The sequence below is a fragment of the Arvicola amphibius genome, chromosome 17 (assembly GCF_903992535.2).
Source record: "Arvicola amphibius chromosome 17, mArvAmp1.2, whole genome shotgun sequence".
Lineage (NCBI taxonomy): Eukaryota > Metazoa > Chordata > Mammalia > Rodentia > Cricetidae > Arvicola > Arvicola amphibius.
In genome coordinates this window covers 1988016-2005662 of record NC_052063.2, presented here as the reverse complement: position 1 = coordinate 2005662, position 17647 = coordinate 1988016, and the positions used below count along the sequence as shown (strand labels likewise).

General features: G+C 43.7%; 1 protein-coding gene across 1 annotated transcript in view; it reads left to right on the top strand.

Moving 5' to 3' along the window:
• The first annotated feature begins 2639 nt into the window (after positions 1–2639).
• Positions 2640–17647, top strand: part of Polr3b (RNA polymerase III subunit B) — a 101572-nt gene continuing 86564 nt past the window's right edge. The window contains exons 1-7 of the mRNA XM_038314765.1: positions 2640–2821; positions 8576–8608; positions 8819–8875; positions 8961–9025; positions 14156–14231; positions 15110–15210; positions 17223–17314. Of these exons, the coding sequence (XP_038170693.1) occupies positions 2750–2821; positions 8576–8608; positions 8819–8875; positions 8961–9025; positions 14156–14231; positions 15110–15210; positions 17223–17314 (496 nt within the window). The 5' untranslated portion in view covers positions 2640–2749. The remainder of the gene's footprint in view (positions 2822–8575; positions 8609–8818; positions 8876–8960; positions 9026–14155; positions 14232–15109; positions 15211–17222; positions 17315–17647) is intronic.

Genomic DNA, 17647 nt, shown 5'->3' with positions numbered 1-17647 from the left:
ACAGAGGTCTGGGATTAAAGCTGCCCCGGGCTCTTCTCTTAGTTCTGCCAGGCTGTGCTGCTCCTCAGAGCCTTTCGCCCATGGCATTGCTTTGTCCCCTCAGTTAACGAGCACCCCGGGAGCATCCATGGGTATCACGAACACACGGCTCACTTCAGCAGCAGAAATACTAAAATTGACCCATAGATTAGCATAGCCCCTACACAAGGAGGATGTGAGAATTCCTGAGGTGCCCTACACTTCCAAAGCAAAGTAGGCCAGATTTAGAAAGTCCTGTATCTTCCCCTCTCGCGCAGAATGTGTCTACAGTGAAGATATGGAAGGAGGATGATTTAATGAATTAAAGAGAAAGGGAACAGTGGGAGGTGGGCGTGGAGAATGACAGAATAATGGGATCAAAGTATATTACATACATGGAAAATGTTATAATGAGCCAGGTGTGGTGGTTCAATCTGTATAGTTCCAGCAGTCAGCAGGCCAGGCAGAAGGATCCCAAATTCAAAGCTAGCCTATGCTATAGAAACTGCCTTAAATGTCATGAGACCACTATTTAGTATAATTAATATATATTAAAAAAACCAATTTTGAGTTTTTGGTTTTTTTTTCTGAGACAAGTTTCTCTGTGTAGCCCTGGCTATCCTAGAACTACCTCTGTAGACCAGGCTGGCCTCAAACTCAAGAGATCTACCTGCTTCTGCGTCCTGAGTGCTAAGATCAAAGGCATTTGCCACCAACACTCAGCTAAATAATAAATTTTTAAACACTCCAATGAAAAAGTTGTGAAAAATTAATAGGGGCTATAAAATAAATGTGATTCATGCTAGTAAAGATCGCTGACCTCTCCCGTGGGGAGGATAAATCTTAGACTAACACCTAAAGGACACTGAAGATTAATGGCCCAAGAACCAACAGCATTGGAGTGGACACAGTAGACTCTGGCTGAGCAGTGAGCACCGTGGTTAAGAGATGCAGTGAATCCAGAAAACAACAGATGAGAACGAAGCGATGGAAGCAAAACAAAGGTAGAACGTTTCTTGGGTGCCATGGTCAAGTTTCCTTTTTCCTTTTTGTCCTAAAGGGGATAAAAATAATGGCTGAATGTTTGCAATGGGAGAAGGCCACACACAAGATAGCTCTTGCAGCAAAAATTCCTGTTGGTGGTGATACCAGTCTTGTGTGTGTGGTATGTGTATGCACATGCTCACAGAAACACGTTATAGACAGTAAAAACATCTGAGAACAAGTGGTGAAGGAACTGAATGAATATTGAGTTCCTCACAGAACCAGCTTGGTTTGAAGAGTCAGTCTTGGAAAACATGGAGACTAAGTATGTATCGCCAGGTATCCAGCCACACTCATAAAGCTGCTGCTGCTTGTCCTCACTGAAGTCCCTGAATCCAACACCCACCCCTCTGTGGTAGGGGTGAAACAAGAGAGTGGTTGACTCCTATCCTGGGCCCCCACTACATTCATGTTCTTGGTCTAACATTCTTCACTTGCTGTTCTGAAAGTAGAATGGGACCGAGATCACAAGATTCAAATTTGAATCCACCCCTGCAATTCCATAGCTATGTAAGTTTTTTTTGTTTGTTTGTTTGTTTGTTTTTCGAGACAGGGTTTCTCTGCAGCTTTAGAGCCTGTCCTGGAGCTAGCTCTTGTAGACCAGGCTGGTCTCGAACTCACAGAGATCCGCCTGCCTCTGCCTCCCGAGTGCTGGGATTAAAGGCGTGCGCCACCCCCAGCCCGGACCGAGCCGTGTTTTAATCTTCATGAACCGGCTACTTACCCTGTCTTTCCTTCAGACTACTTGTCTCCCTCCTAGGACGAGGCTCAGATTGTCTGCCAACTGTAGCATATGTAACTACCTTACATTACTTGCATCTGGAATTGATGAGGTCCTAAGTCGCTTTCAAGCTTCAAGGGCTTTTAATGTCTTGAGGAATGATTGCTAAGAGGTTAACTACACAGGAACAAAATTTGTCATTTCTCATCAGAACCATGGCTCATTAGGCCCAAAATTGTCAACTGGCAGAAGAACTCAAGGGTATACACAAGGCTGTAGAGGTTGTCCTTGATACAGCTTCAAAGGCTAGTGACAAAACACGCGTTCTTGATAGGAGCAGTCGTGTGCTTCCTTTGTATTTATTTATTTATTTTTTATTCACCTACCCGTTAAAAGCCGGTCGGTCTTTTCACGCTAAACTCTGGCGGGTGTAATTTAACGGGAGATGCTGCATCTTGTTAGGATTTATTCTCACTACTGTGCATTTCTCCCCAACCTACCACCATCGACTATTTTACCAATCACTTACTAGCACATGGTAAACAGCTCTTCCTAAGCAGCACATACAGCTTTAGAAGGAGTTAAATGAAGTCTTTTTGCTTCAGGGGTTCATGTTGTGGCCACGGTCTATTATTCATGATTCTTCGGATGAGTTATATAGTTAGAACTCCTGTATTTTGCCGTGCTCAATCATCTTGGGGAATGGGCAGTAAATCTGCCTGTTGGGGGGAATCTAGGATTAGCCAGAAGAAACCTCGGAACTACACCAGGAGGCGCCGTTTCCCACATCCGGCTCGGTCACTTCCGGGCTCCGGAACCAGGCGGAACCTTTCCGCAGCGCCTCCGGTAAACAAGCGCCGCGGGGACCCATTAGGACGACGCACACCAGCCTCCGCGTGCCGTTTGCTTGGAGCAGGAGAGGCGGATGTGGACGTTCTGTCGACTTCTTCCTTCACCGTGAGCGGGATGGACGTGCTGGCGGAGGAGTTCGGGAGCCTGACCCCGGAGCAGCTGGCGGCGCCGATCCCGACGGTTGAGGTAAGCGCGGTGCGGGTAGGCGGCGGAAGAGGCTGGAGGCGCCCGGGAAGGCGTTACCGGGAGAGCCTTGGTGCTGACGGGGGCGGGCCCTAGGCTCATGCGCATGCTCAGAGCTGCGCGCGTGCGAGTCTACGCGGTCTGGAGCTCGCGTGTTGGGGTAGCACGAACGGGATTCTCTGCAGCGTCCCGGGTTTAGAAGCTCAGCGGATGGCTCGCGGGTGAAGCATTTCTAGTGCTGAGGTGCACTGGCAAGAACTGGCCCGCCCTCCCGTTCTTCCGTGGGGAACCAATATCATGGCGTCCCGCAGCCGCTTCGGGGCTTCCACTAAATGTGAATCCCACGCTGTCATCGTGTTGTTTTTTGCCCAGAGTTTCTTTGGACTGCAGACATTTTTAACTGCCCGAATATTTCCCCCAAGTTTTAATCTTGTATTTTCTGACTGGCGCCTATAGTTCTTTCATCAGATTCTCAAAAGTTAAAGGATAATTGCTTCACGGTGAAGTGCAGTTATGGGCATGATTAAATCCATCCTGAGATGTAAGGAGGTACAAACAGTGTTCCTGAGCCTCGAAATGTTTTGCGGCATGGAATGGGGCGGGGGGGGGGGGTTAGGATTGAAGATGGTTAGGGGAGAAATCTAGACAGAGGGTCAGGTTCTGCCTGATTTCAGCAATACCATGAGATGTTTCAGAGAAACGGAAATAAATCCAGTTATAGTGGGGAACGGAAAAGATGAAGGGTAAAATGAAAGGTCTTGATTCTGAAATGCGTTGTCAGAAGGTGTTAGGCTTTCTCCCAGGGATGATAAAGTACCTTCGAACTGTTTAAACGGGGGTGACATGACCAGTAGTACTGAATGATAAAACGTTCTTAGGGCCCAGAGAGGTGTCTTAAGGGTTGAGTACTGCTGGCTGCTCTTTCAGAGCACCCGAGTGTGGTTCCCGCTTTCACACTTAAACAGGGAGTTACACGTAAACAGAGCGTGGGGGGCACTCGACTTTAATCCCAACGTTTGGGGAGTGGAGATAGGAGGCTCATTGGTCCAGAGCGAGTTCCCGAAAGTCTCTTAGGGAAAATACCCAGTATTCACCTCTGTGTTTGGCTTATTTCACAATGTCAACAGGATCTGCTCACAGGCATGTCTGTCGCCTGTAGTCTATGCAGCTAAGGGTAGTTAAGAACGTGGCCAATACAAATGGTAAACTTACTTAAAACATTATGAGGGTATTTTGTTTTTTCTTTTAAATTTTTTTTATATGCTCCTCAAGTGTAGATCACAGTGTTGCGTTCCAGTGTTAATGCTCCTTTCAGTTGTCTCTGAACATCTTAGCTCAGCGAGTGGCTGTCGGGCTCACAGACCACTACAGTGCTTTCTGATCTTGGTGTTCCCTGCCCCTGACTCAGCATTTGAGCCACTGTACCCTGCTGCTGTCTCAGTCAGGACCTCAAGTCTCTTCAGTGTCCCCACCCTCCTCACCACGTCTAACTCATAGCAAGACACACACATCCTCAGTGTTCTCAGCCCCACCGGCTCCCTGCTCACAGTGGTTCCTTCTGTTGGAATGCCTCCCTCATACACCCGCCATGCCAGGCATTCCCTGTCAGCTGAAGGTGTCTAAGGTCAGGAGGCTCATCCAATTGTTTGCTTGTTTGTTTTAAGTTGGTAAGACACTGCCAATAAGTACTCAAGATCAGCAAATTATCAATCAATAATTACTTGCCCCCGAGCTTGAATAACTTCTCTTACCATGCTATAATATGAAGGAAAAAATATGCTAGAAATGATTAATTCAAATAAAAAGGTGCTCCTGTCTAGAAAGTTGTAGAGGAAATATAAGTTAGAAAGTTGAATAGTAAATAGCCAGCTAAAAGGAAATGACATTTTCATTTAATTCAGTATATTAAAATATTGCTCTAATAAGTACTGTTTAGATAAATCTTTATTAGTTATGAAATTGTAGTTTATTTCACAAAACTAAATGAGAATGTATACTAAATCAGTATAAATAAGTGCAATGTCAATTTCTGAGTCTCCACTGTCAATTTAGGAATTTTTTTTTTTTTTTTTTTTTTTGGCAAAGCCAGTAACTTTATTCATTCAGGAAAAATGTCAAGACCCGAGGAGCCCGCTACAGAGAATAAGACTGGAGAAAATAACTAACAGTATTAGAAACACAAGGGATTGTGAAAGATTCCGTAGTATGGTGTCAGTGCCTTCCTGCAGAAGTCACATGATGGACACACAGATACTGTAGGAAGAGGTCAGTGCCATCCTGCAGAAGTCATGTGATGGACACACAGATACTGTAGGAAGGGGTCAGTGGCTTCCTGCAGAAGTCACATGATGGACACACAGATACTGTAGGAAGGGGTCAGTGCCTTCCTGCAGAAGTCACGTGATGGACACACATACTGTAGGAAGGAGTCAGTGCCTTCCTGCAGAAGTCACGTGATGGACACACAGATACTGTAGGAAGGGGTCAGTGCCTTCCTGCAGAAGTCACGTGATGGATACACAGAATTTATTCTACAAATGGGAATGAGAAAAAAAACAAGAAAGTAGATGCATACAAGAGAAAAAGTCTCAGAGCAGGTAGAATAAGCAATGGTGGGAAAGAGGCTGGAGGAATAGCCCTGACCAGATTTGGCAAAACATAACAGAAGACTTTAGATTTTCTCCTGCCCTGTTGCTGTGAAGAGACACCATGACCAAGGCACCTCTTATTATAAAAAGCATTTAATTAGGGGCTTGCCAGCCATTTCAGGGTTAGTCCATTATCGTGGCAGGGAACGTGATGACATGCATGGTGCTGGAGAAGTGGCTGGAAGCTTTTACATCCTGGTCTGTATGCAAGCAGACTGGGCCTGGCATGGGCTTGTGAAATCTCAGAGCCCGCCTACAGTAGCACACTTCCTCCCACAGGGCCACAACTCCTAATCCTTCTAATCCTTATTTTCCTTTCTTACTTTTTTGTTTTTGCTTTTGTTTTGTTGTTTGTTTCAAGGCTGGGTTTCTCTGGAACTCTAGACCAGTCTGACCTTGAACTCACAGAGATCCACTGGCCTCTGCTTCCCCAGTGCTGGGATTAAAGGCGTGTACCACCGCCACCGCCACCACTGCCCTCCTCTTCTAATCCTTTCAGACAGTTCTACTCCCTGGCGACCAAACATTCAAATCTGTGAGCCTCTGGGTCCATTCTTTTCTGTTTGTTTTGTTTTGATTTGAGACAGGGTTTCTCTGTGTAGCTTTGGTTGACTTGGAACTCACTCTGTAGATCAGGTTAGCCTGTGCCTCCTGAATGCTGGGATTAAGGATTTGGCTACCACCTTGGACCCTTCTGGGTCTTTTCTTATTCAAACCACCACACCCTAAGTGCAGTGGATGGGGCATTCCTAAATTTAAACCGATTTCATGGAATGAATATGTCTAGAATTCTGCTAACAAATCTTGTACTTTCTTTCTGAAGAAATATTACCATCCTTGAAATCTTCACCAAGTTAATGTTGTTAATACATTTTCGCACTTTTTTTTGTAGAGACAGGGTTTCATGTACCCTAGGCTAGACTTGAGTTTATATAGCCAAGGCTGATCCTGAACTCCTGATTCTGCTTCCATCACCTAGTTGCTAGTGCTATAGGCCTGAGCCACCACATCTGGCTCAAAGGTTTCAGTAGTTTTCAAAGAAAAGGCTAATAAGGTGATTGAGGGCACATCTAGGAGTTGGGTGATTAAGTAAGGTAGGGTTTCCCATTTTTCTAGAGGAGATGAGAGTTTGTGGCAGACTGCGCTTCCCACTGTGGGCTGTGTACTCCTGCCTTTGTGATATAGGGATTTCACTGGGCACCCAAGGGGAATTTTTAAATATGGGAGCAAAATTTGAAAAGATAGAGGAGTATATAGGATCGCTGAAACAAAGTACCACAACTGGAGAGTACAAAAACCAGAAATTTAGTTTCTCAGGTTTCTGAAGGCTGAAAGTCCAAGGTCAAGCTCACAGCAGAGCCCAGGAACGGTTTGATTGCCTCCTTCTTCCCTACTGCCTGCTGGTATATTGAGAGTCTTTGATGTGTCTTCTGTGTTCAGAAGTATAACTGTGACGTCTGTCTTCATCTTGACATGACAGTGTCCCTAAATGTGTCTGTCCAAATTCCCCTTTGTTTTGTGGGCGCCAGTCATATTGAATTAGAGTTCATCTTCTGGCACTTTCTTAATTGGTCTACCTCTTCCAGGGTCCTGTAGGCCAGGTCACATAGATGTCAGCATAGGAATTTAATTTAAGCTGTAATTGTTTGCTCTTTTTCTGCTTAATCAGATGTAATACAACTTAATATTGCACAGATATTGAGTGTTGGTTGCTTTGGTTTTGATACTTGTAAATACCCAATACATACTCTAGGACATTTCCTTCACCCCATAAGTTTCTCTTACAATCTTTTCAGCTCCCTTCCTCCCCACAAAGAAAGCAAAACAAACACCATTCTTGCTTTCTATTATCAGAGACTGGCTTGCCTGCTTTCTGGGGCCTCCCCACATCCTCATTTTTAGATGTTAGAAATTCTTGATCTCTCTCTCTCTCTCTCTTTCCAGTTTTTGACACAGAGTCTCACTATGCATTCCTGGTTGTCATACAAATTAGTATGTAGACCAGGCTGGCCTCAAACTCAGAGATCTGCCTGCCTCTGCCTCCCAAATGCTAGGATTAAAGGGTATATCCCTGCACTAGGCTTTTGATCTTATTTTGGGCAACTCTTTTCCATTGCTCCTTAGGTAATTTCATCGTCCCTTGGTCTTAATAACTGTTGCCTAATTTACACTGTAAGTTGTAAGTTCCAGGCATCTGCTGCCCATTTGACATTTCTCTGAATGTCTGATTGGAATCTCAGACTAAACATGCACCAACCAAACTCCCAGCATCCTAAACCTGAAAACCTGCTGCTCCTCCACTTGTCCCCATGTACTCATCTGTGCCGGCCCAGGCCTCTCGCTCCTCAGACCAGAAACCCTGCTGTTCATTTTAACTTCACTTTTTCTCAGGGGAGCCGTGTAGTCTCTTGTCAAATCTCACTGACTTTGCTCCAGATCATGTCTCTGAGCTAACAATTTCTCATTTTCTGGTTGTGTTGGTACCGCCTGGGCTCCTGCAGTCAGCCAATTAGCTAAGTGACCTTCCTGTTGCCTGTCTTGCCATCCAGAATGATCTAGTTAAGAGGCACAAAGCTATCACGTGACCCTTCCACTCAGAACTTTCTAGTGGCTCTCAGGTCCCTGAAGTTAAAGCCAATCTTTGTTTGCCACAAAGCCCCCCGTTGTCCGTGGGCCTTTCCTTAGGAGCCGAGATGAGTGAGAAGAGGCTGCCTTGTTACTAGTGACGTCATACAGCTTAAGAGGGGAGGAGTCTTCAGTGAAGGACCGACCCCTGAGTCCTGGAGGTGGCTGGGTTCAGAAAGAATCTGGTTCTCTCACCACGCTCAGACTGCAAGCCTCACGCAAGATGTGCCGTAAGAATAAATGTGAGAAGTGTTTGGGAACTTGTCATCACGAAGAGGTTATAGTCTGTGTAGGGAAACCTGTGGTACATGTGGATGTGTTTATGTGCATATGCACATATATAAACATGTTTATAGTGACACATGATAAAATTTTCCCCTTTTGGTTTTCTTCCAGTGTACTGTGGTAAACTTAGTGCGTCATAGTAATTGTGTTTTGTGGGTACTGCTGCAGAATTCTCATGGTCTTATTGTTTGGTCCACAGGAAAAATGGAGGCTGCTTCCAGCATTTTTAAAGGTAATTTTTTCTTTGATTTTTAATAATAATTGCTTATTTATAGCACAATAAATCTCTAGATGGTCCTTTCAATGTTTTTTGTAACTAAATGCATTTATTATTCTTTCCCTTACTTGTATTTGAGAAACTTTGGTTCCTGTGGCCAGAGTGACGCACATCACCTGTGCCTTATTACCATCCTTTATCCTTTCTTTATTCTTCCGTGTGTAGGTGAAAGGCCTCGTGAAGCAGCATATAGACTCTTTCAACTACTTCATTAATGTCGAGGTAAGCATCCGGATTCAAACTGGATGTGAACTGAGGACCAGGTGGAAGTCAGAGTTCTGTCCCTAACCTTGACCTTCTGCTGCAGATAAAGAAGATAATGAAAGCCAATGAGAAGGTTACGAGCGACGCTGACCCCATGTGGTACTTAAAGTAAGAAACCAGCTCCTTACGTTTATTCTGATTGTTTTTTTTTCCCCCCCTAAGACAGGGTTTCTCTGTAGCTTTGGAGCCTGTCCTGGAACTAGCTCCTGTAGACTAGGCTGGTCTTGAACTCACGAAGATCACCTGCCTCTGCCTCCCAAGTGCTGGGATTAAAGGTGTGTGCCACCACCACCTGGCTCTGATTGTTTTCTAAATACTAGCATGGCTGTACTTGCTGTCACATCTCTTGTACAGCCGTTATTTTACCCTTCAGTAAACTAATTGTCAACTCCTCACATTTAACTTTTACTTGATTCTAAATAGAATTTTAATTGAAAAGTTACTAAAACTTTTAGTTTTTCTAAGCTGGCCTTTCTTTTGATGAGTTATAGATATAGAAAAATCGTTGAGAAAAAGAAAAAGTTCTCAGTATTCTTCAGACAGCCTGTGTTACTTCCCTGTCTGTGATCAGACCCCAGTCCTCAGAACCAGGGAGTTAATTTATGGAGTGCTGCCTACTGAAGTATAGGCTTGACTTGGTGTTTTCCCATTCATCCTATTTCTTGTAGCAGAATCAGTCCCCGGCCCCGTGTTAGGCTGCCTTTCTGTTGTTAATCCCATCACACAAGAGTAAAGACCATGACCCAAATTCTTTGGTCAAATTATGCAAGCTTTATTTTCTGTCAGATGAGGCTATTTCCCTAAAGTGGGGTTTGAGAAAATAGCATCGAACATAGGAGAAAGAGAAGAAAGTAGGGTTCACGTAACCCCCAAAACTGCAAGACTGGGAGGTTTTCAAGGGTTGGTGGATTTCTAGATGAATTTTGGTTACCTAGGCATTTAACTGAACATTTCAGAATTATTTCACAGAATTTATCAGGATGGAGGTTAGGGTATAGGATGTAGAACATGTCAAATTCCAGAAAATGGGTCAAGACCTGGTCAGATCCAAGTTTTTCAAAAAGACAGGGATGAACTTACTTTGGCCTGTAATAAGATGGCTTTTTATCATAAGACTGAGTCAGGATGTTCCAGATCCTCCACTATATTTAGGTGAGAGTTTGTGTTTAGCTGAGCACAAGTGCCCTTGGAAGCCAGAGAGGACTTCAGATCCCCTGGGGCACCATTCCTGGGCTGGTGCTGAGGACCCAACTTCAGGTCCTCTTTAAGGGCTCTTGAATTGCCAAGGTATCTGTTCAAGGCTGCGATTGTGTTTGTTGGTCTCCGGAATCTGATTGTCTTTGGTCTTGCCTGGTGGTTCTTGGCCATGACACTTTTGAGTAGTCTGACAATGAAGGAGAACACAAATATAATAGTCCCACACTAGCTCTGAATAGGGTATACTAAGGGTTTTTCTTTTTTTTTTTTTTTAAGGGTTCTTTATTTAGGGGAGACTCACAGATTACAGTCCTCTGCACAAATGAGGAACAGGAACCAAACCCCGCATCTAGGTGCACGCGTGCGCGCGCCAGAGAGGGGTGGGAGAGAGAGAGAGAGAGAGAGAGAGAGAGAGAGAGAGAGAGAGAGAGAGAGAGAGAGAGAGAGAGAGAGAGAGAACACGAGAACTCACAGAGTGCATACCTTTTTAGTACCCAAGGTCACCCCCAACCTGGTCCAGCCTCTCAAAGGCCATTGGCTGAAGGAGGTTCCCCAGCATGAGGGGATTTTGCAAAGGGTCCTTCTGAGTATTTGGGACTTACTCATGATTAGGTTAAGTTACACACTTTAAGCCATAACACCTCACAATGTTTCTGCCATTTTTGCTGGCTCATGTCAGAGGGTACAATTGCCAACATCCTTTGTGGCTGGTGATATTCACTCTGTTTTCTTGGTTAATGTGGTGACTGTCTTTCAGAATTCTCCGTTGTAAGAATACTATCTTTTCTCTTTATAATAACTACCTATGGGGAGATCCTTTGGACAATGCAAATCTCAATATTTTCACTACTAATTTTTTTAAATATTTATTTATTTATTATGTATACAATATTCTGTCTGCGTGTATTCCTGCAGGCCAGAAGAAGGCACCAGACCTAATTACAGATGGTTGTGAGCCACCATGTGGTTGTCGGGAATTGAACTCAGGACCTTTGGAAGAGCAGGCAATGCTCTTAACCTCTGAGCCATCTCTCCAGCCCCATTTTCACTACTAATTTTATTTAATTCTTTGAGAAAAATTTATTGTGCCTGGGATTGAACCCCAAGCTTCATGTTTACAAGACCAGTATTCTACACTGAGCTACATACACAGCTCCTCACTACTGATTTGATGGTTCTTATCCATGATACTATTATGTGATAATTTTAAGTCTCTCCCCCCCCCCCCTTTTTTTATTTCCGAGACACAGTTTCTCAGTGTAGCCCCGGCTTCCCTGGAACCCACTCTGTAGATCAGGCTGTCCTCAAATGCTGGGATTAAAGGCATGCACCACCACCACCTGTCATTCCTTCAGTTTCTAATGTTCCCATGCCCTCGTTGTGCCTTTTGTATATTATATTTACATCAGTCCAATGTAACATAAGGTTCTGCTTGTTGGGGTTTCTGTCCTGCCTGGTTCCCATAGTCATTAGGCCCCAAAGAATCACACAGAGGTCTACATATATATATATAAATAAATAAACTGATTGGCCCATTAGCTCAGGCTTCTTATTAACTCTTGTAGCTTATATTAACCCATTATTCTTATCTATGTTAGCCACATGGCTCAGTACCTTTTTCAGCGGGGTAGGTCACATCCTGCTTCGGTGGTCTGGGCAGAACTGTGGGAAGAGCTTCCTTCTTCCCAGAATACTCCTGTTCTTATTGTCCCACCTCTACTTCCTGTCTGGTTTTCCCACCTAGCTACTGGCCAATCAGCATTTATTTAAAACATGATTGACAGAATATAGACAATTCTCCCGCCTCAAGTCCAGGGTCATAGATTTTAGTTTTTTCTGTTGTTTGTAAGCCAATGTTATTATTCTCTTACTTAGATTATTCTAGCTTTGCCATAGGGAAATTCTTAAGCTTGATTCCATGTCCTTTCAAAATGGGCTCTTATGATATTTCAACAACCACTTTACTTTCTGGAACCATAGGCTATCCTATATAGTTGTTGTGTTTTTCTTTGTCCCCATCAGGGAACCAACCATTCCTTCAAGGTGCCTTAGTCTTTTGTTAGAAGGTAGTACTTGTACATCTACACATGACCACTAAGGCAGACAGCATTAGCAAATAAGTGTGCGCACACTAACACGTTCGCGCACACATCTGTGTCCTCTTCATTTTGTTTGTATTGAAGACTGTAGACTGAGGCCCCTGATTCTTGGCTCACAGTACCCCTCATTCTAACAGTCTACCCTTCTTATCCTGACAGTGAGAAATGGGGCTCATAGATCTGTAATTAATTTTTAAAAATTTCAACCTCAGGTCATATACCAGGTAACCTCATACTGATATGTCTGCAAGAATGTCCACTAACTAGAGGACAGTCGTACACCGTGCTTTCTGTCTTCAGCTTGACAGGATTCAAGGAAACTGCCGTTTCCCAAGGACGCTGTTCTTTCTTCCCATTTCAGCATTTATGTTATTCCCTGGTAACTCAGTAAGACTTGTGCTGGATTCTGGGTTAATTTCAACTCTGTCTTAGAGGGGTTAGGACCTGTGCCGAGCAGTATTCGAAAATTGTTGCTTCCTTCCCGGTTTCCAGCTGCTCCTGGTAGTTAGAGCATCACTACCTTCCCACTATCCCCCTCCTTTGCACCAGTGAGTGTATATTTTTGTCTCTTAAGTCCTCCTTTTTGTTTAATTCAACAAAAACTTGGATGCTCACATAGCACAGGCAATGCCTTACACGTTGCTGTTTTCATTGGGTGTTATTTATATAGAACCAGCTCTGATATTTTTCTATTAAAACCTACTTATCTTTTTTCTCCTTTTTATCTATTCTTTGTGTCTTCTTCACCATGCATCTCCATTCATTCATTTTCCCTTCCCTTCATGTTCACCCTCTACCCTCGTAACCTCCCTCACAAAATAAAATAAAATAAGTGAAAAAGAGAAGAAAATAAATCTTGTCATGCAATCTGTAGTGTGACACAGTGAGTCACACAGTAAGCCCTTTTGTGCATATATCTTTACTTGCAAGTGTTACCTGTGTTATCTTCTAAAGCTATACCTAGGAGAGCGGGAGGTGGCCGTGTGGTTGGCGTGCTGACTTGGGTCTGTACCTGGGAGAGCGGGAGGTGGCCGTGTGGATGGCGTGCTGACTTGGGTCTGTACCTGGGAGAGCGGGAGGTGGCCGTGTGGATGGCGTGCTGACTTGGGTCTGTACCTAGGAGAGCAGGAGGTGGCCGTGTGGATGGCGTGCTGACTTGGGTCTGTACCTAGGAGAGCGGGAGGTGGCCGTGTGGATGGCGTGCTGACTTGGGTCTGTACCTAGGAGAGCAGGAGGTGGCCGTGTGGATGGCGTGCTGACTTGGGTCTGTACCTAGGAGAGCGGGAGGTGGCCGTGTGGATGGCGTGCGGACTTGGCTGCAGCAGTGTCTGCTTCTTACCATAGCACTGGGTTTGTGAAGACAGGCTGTTCCGGAGCCTGAATGTAGTTAACTCAGCAGGCTAATTCATGTTCAACGAAAGACCCTGTCTCAAAAAATAAGGTGGAGGGACTAGAAAGATGGCTCAGCAGTTAAGAGCACTGGTTGGTCTTGCAGAGGACCTGGGTTCTGTTTCCAGCACCCACCTTGTGGTTGAGAACCCTCTAACTCCAGTTCCCAGGGAGCCAGTGCCCTCTTCTGGCTTCTGCAGGTACCATGCATGCACAGTGTATTTACATGCAGACAAAATACTCAAAACACATAAATTAAACGTAAATCTTTAAAAATACTCGAGGTGGAAAGCAGCAGCCCAGCATTAATGTCTTGTCTCCAGTGCACCTGTGCACACACATGTACATATCCATACACTGTACAGACTCATTCACAGAAATACTTTGATAGCATTTCCCCTCATTTGTAAAGTTATAGGAACTATCACTTCCAGAATAAGTCAGTAATCACTTGTGTTTGTCGTCCTCAGCAAGGAGTGCTTTTTAAAGACTCAGGGATCAGTTGTGTATGTTCTTAAAGACATATGATTGATGAAAGAAATTTGCCTTTCAGATATCTTAATATCTACGTTGGCCTTCCCGATGTTGAAGAAAGTTTCAATGTAACGAGACCAGTGTCCCCTCATGAGGTAATTGTGCATCTTGCCTTACTTGAACTTGTTTTGTTTTGACGTAGAGTCTGCTCTTAATGTATACTCTTTAAGATTTTTGTTTTAATTGAAGCTGGGTCCTCTGGAAGAGAAGCTGGTGTTCCTAACCCCTGAGCCATTCTTTTATCCCCACATAAGCAAATTTTATTGGCCAGGAATAGGAAACTTAAAATTTTAAAATCTGAGCCACTGTTGGAAAGGTTTAAAGAAATTTAAACCTGACTTTCAGTGGAAGCAACAGATGAAATTTAACACAAAGAATTGTGTGGGTAATGTTCAGAGAAATTCTGTCTTGAAGCTGTAAACTGCCAGATAACTGCGGTATAGTACTGTGAAGGCACTGGGGCATTCTCCCGTGCTTTCCTGTGGCTCAGCTGAAGGTGTTCTTTAGCTTGTTATCATGTCAAGTTAACACACATCCCAACAATTTCTCAAATTCCCCTGATGATTTAAAAGCTGGTAGCATGGTGTGGTGAGTCTTTGTGAATAGCTATCTCTTGGGAAGGTGTTTTATGGTGTAGTTTTCATACTTTTCTTACCTCTGTGATAGTTCACAATTTTGAACCACGTAACCAGCATCATTGATTAGTCTCTATGGATGGATTTGCAAGGAGCAGTCGGATTGTTGTAACGATGTGGAAACACACGTAACGTGTCATTTGCACCAGGTTGATGAGAAGAAAATTACTCTTCGGTTAATGTTCCATCTTTGGACTGGAAGGACCAGGGATGTTTTACCAATATGTAGGCCAGTACACGATGTCATCCCCTTCTTGGGGAAAGTTCAGTTTGGCGTGGGCCATGCTCCTAGGGGTAGCTCCGGAGAGCAGAGGGGCAGTAACTGTGATTTGTTGCAGTGCCGTTTGAGAGACATGACGTACTCTGCCCCCATCTCAGTGGACATTGAGTACACCCGCGGCAGCCAGAGGATAATCCGCAACGCCTTACCCATTGGCAGGTGAGAGAGAAGAGAAGTTGCTGTTGGAGCCACTGCCTGGAGCTCAGCCCCATCACGTGATCTTGAGCAAATTAATAAGTCTGCTTTGCCTGACTCCCTCAGGAGTGTTCCAGAAGCAGTAGCTATCTCGTGGAATTCCTTTGTGGATCCTTAGAGTAAGGGCCAGGCAGAGCTGTGGCTCTTACTAATTGTAGAACGTTTTGTAAAGCTGGGGAAATGCTTTTCTTTTCTTCTCCTGACACCAGCAGTGGGCGCTCAGTAGGTCAGTTAGGATGTCTTTGGATTCTCCTGCACTGGGCTTCTTGCTGCATCTCATGTGTAGTTACCCTAGACATTGATGTGTCACAGTAGTTAGGGAAGAGTTACTGTCTCCCAGAAATTTGAAAATAATGGATAGCACCAGCTAGGATTTTTGGAACGTGCTTTTCCTAATTAGGGACATATGTTGAGACTTTCGTAGAAATAGTTACGAATTTAAAATGGTTTTGGTTTTCTTGTAGACCAGGCTGGCCTTGAACTCACAGAGATCCACCTGCCTCAGCCTTCCGAGTGCTGGGATTAAAGGTGTGTGCCACCACCACCCGGCTTTGGTTTTCTTGAGGTAAACCTTGTGTACCTAGATTTTTTGTAATTTGTTGGAGGGTGTACCTCATTTACATCTATTGCACACACACATGCAGAGACACACACACACAGTTTACATGTATAGAAGTAGATATTTGCATATATTTCTGTCCGTGTATTCTGGACTTGAAATCTTTCCAACTTCATGTTTTTAGTTTTTCTGCTTTGCATCATGTTGAATTAATGGGAGCTCTTTTTTTCCTACCTGCTCTGAAAGGCATGCATATCATTTCTGGCTATGCTACTTTAGAAATAAATTGCAAAACTTAACAGAGTTTGAGTATAATTCTTTACTATTCTTTTAAGAAAAGTAACGTCTTAGAAAACTTTGACATGGGTCAAATCCTTGACTTTTGTTATCATGTTTCTCTTGTCTTGCTTTTTAACCCATAAATTGAAAATCATTGTAGTTTTATAAAGTTAACATTTAGTTACATTTCTGTGCATTTGTTTTGCTTTTTTATTTTTTTAATTTACTATCATTTTACATGTATGGGTGTTTTGTCTACATGTGTGTATGTGCACTACATGTGTGCTTTGTTCTGAAGGAGGGCAGAAGACAGCAGGTCCCTTAGAGATGGTTTTTAACATACGCTGAGTCTTCTGGAAGAGTAATTATTGCTCTTGACCACAAGTCATTATTCCAGCCCCTCGTTTTGTTTTCTTTGTGCACCATGCATGTTTTCATGTTAGACTTTGGTTTGGTGTTTATTTTCCATCTTCTGAAGATAGAAACTTTCTTCTAGAAATTTTATTAGTGAGGGTCTTATTAATTTTTAGTTTGTGTTTGAAAGCATCTCTGCGTGACCTCCATGTGGCACTAAGAGAACACCCAAATGTAGGTTGTTCTCTCTCAGTTCTTCAGGTCTGTCAGTCTGCTCAGTTTCCTTTGGTAATCTGCCTGTGCTCTTGTTTTACACCTTCTCTTCCACTTTGCTGTGTTGTATGTTTGGGTGTGGTCCTCTATTCTGTGTAGATAGTACTGTGAAGGCTTTCACACATCTCAGAATCCATAGCCTTTGACCCTGTTAGTAAGCTTTTCTAGAGGTCTGACTAGGTGCGCTTTAGACTGTCTGGCTTCACACAGTGCTTCCACTCCTTTTTCCGAAGTCTGCCTCTTCGTCTTCCTAAAGTAACATTCTTGACAGTTTTCTCCACTTAGTAATTCTCTTCTCAACTGGGCCATTGCTATTATCCAGCACAGGTGTAGATTTTTGTTGTCTGTGCCAGAAAATGTGTCTGGGAAATCTTGGGTTTTCCTTGATCTCTCATGGAATCTTCTAACATGGTACCCAGAGATGCAGGCTCCTTTGCCATGTGTTCTCTGTGTTTTTTATGCCCCAGTCTGTGCATAATAAATTTTTGTTTGTTTGTTTTACTTTAAACAGAATGCCCATCATGCTACGAAGTTCAAACTGTGTTCTGACAGGGAAAACTCCGGCAGAGTTTGCCAAATTGAACGAATGCCCATTAGACCCAGGTATGTGTGATGGCTTGGGGTACCCTCCCCCGCTTTCCTTGCCCTGTCTGTTTTCCTAGTGTTCTGCTGTAGCCTTTCTGCTTTTTAATGAAGTTGGGAAACTGTTCATCAACTTCTGAAGGTTTGGCACCAGCTTTATTCTAGATTTCTAAAAATGTGCGATTCTTTTGTTAGCTTTAAATCTTAGTAGCCTAACTTCTGATTATTGTCAGGGCTTGTTCTTCTCTTTCTGCCTTTGTTCAGTAGTTTCTTTTGATATACTTGAAATTTGAGACTCTCACAGTTACTGTCTAAGCTATTCTGAAAAGACCCCAGTAGCTCATTACAGTTTAT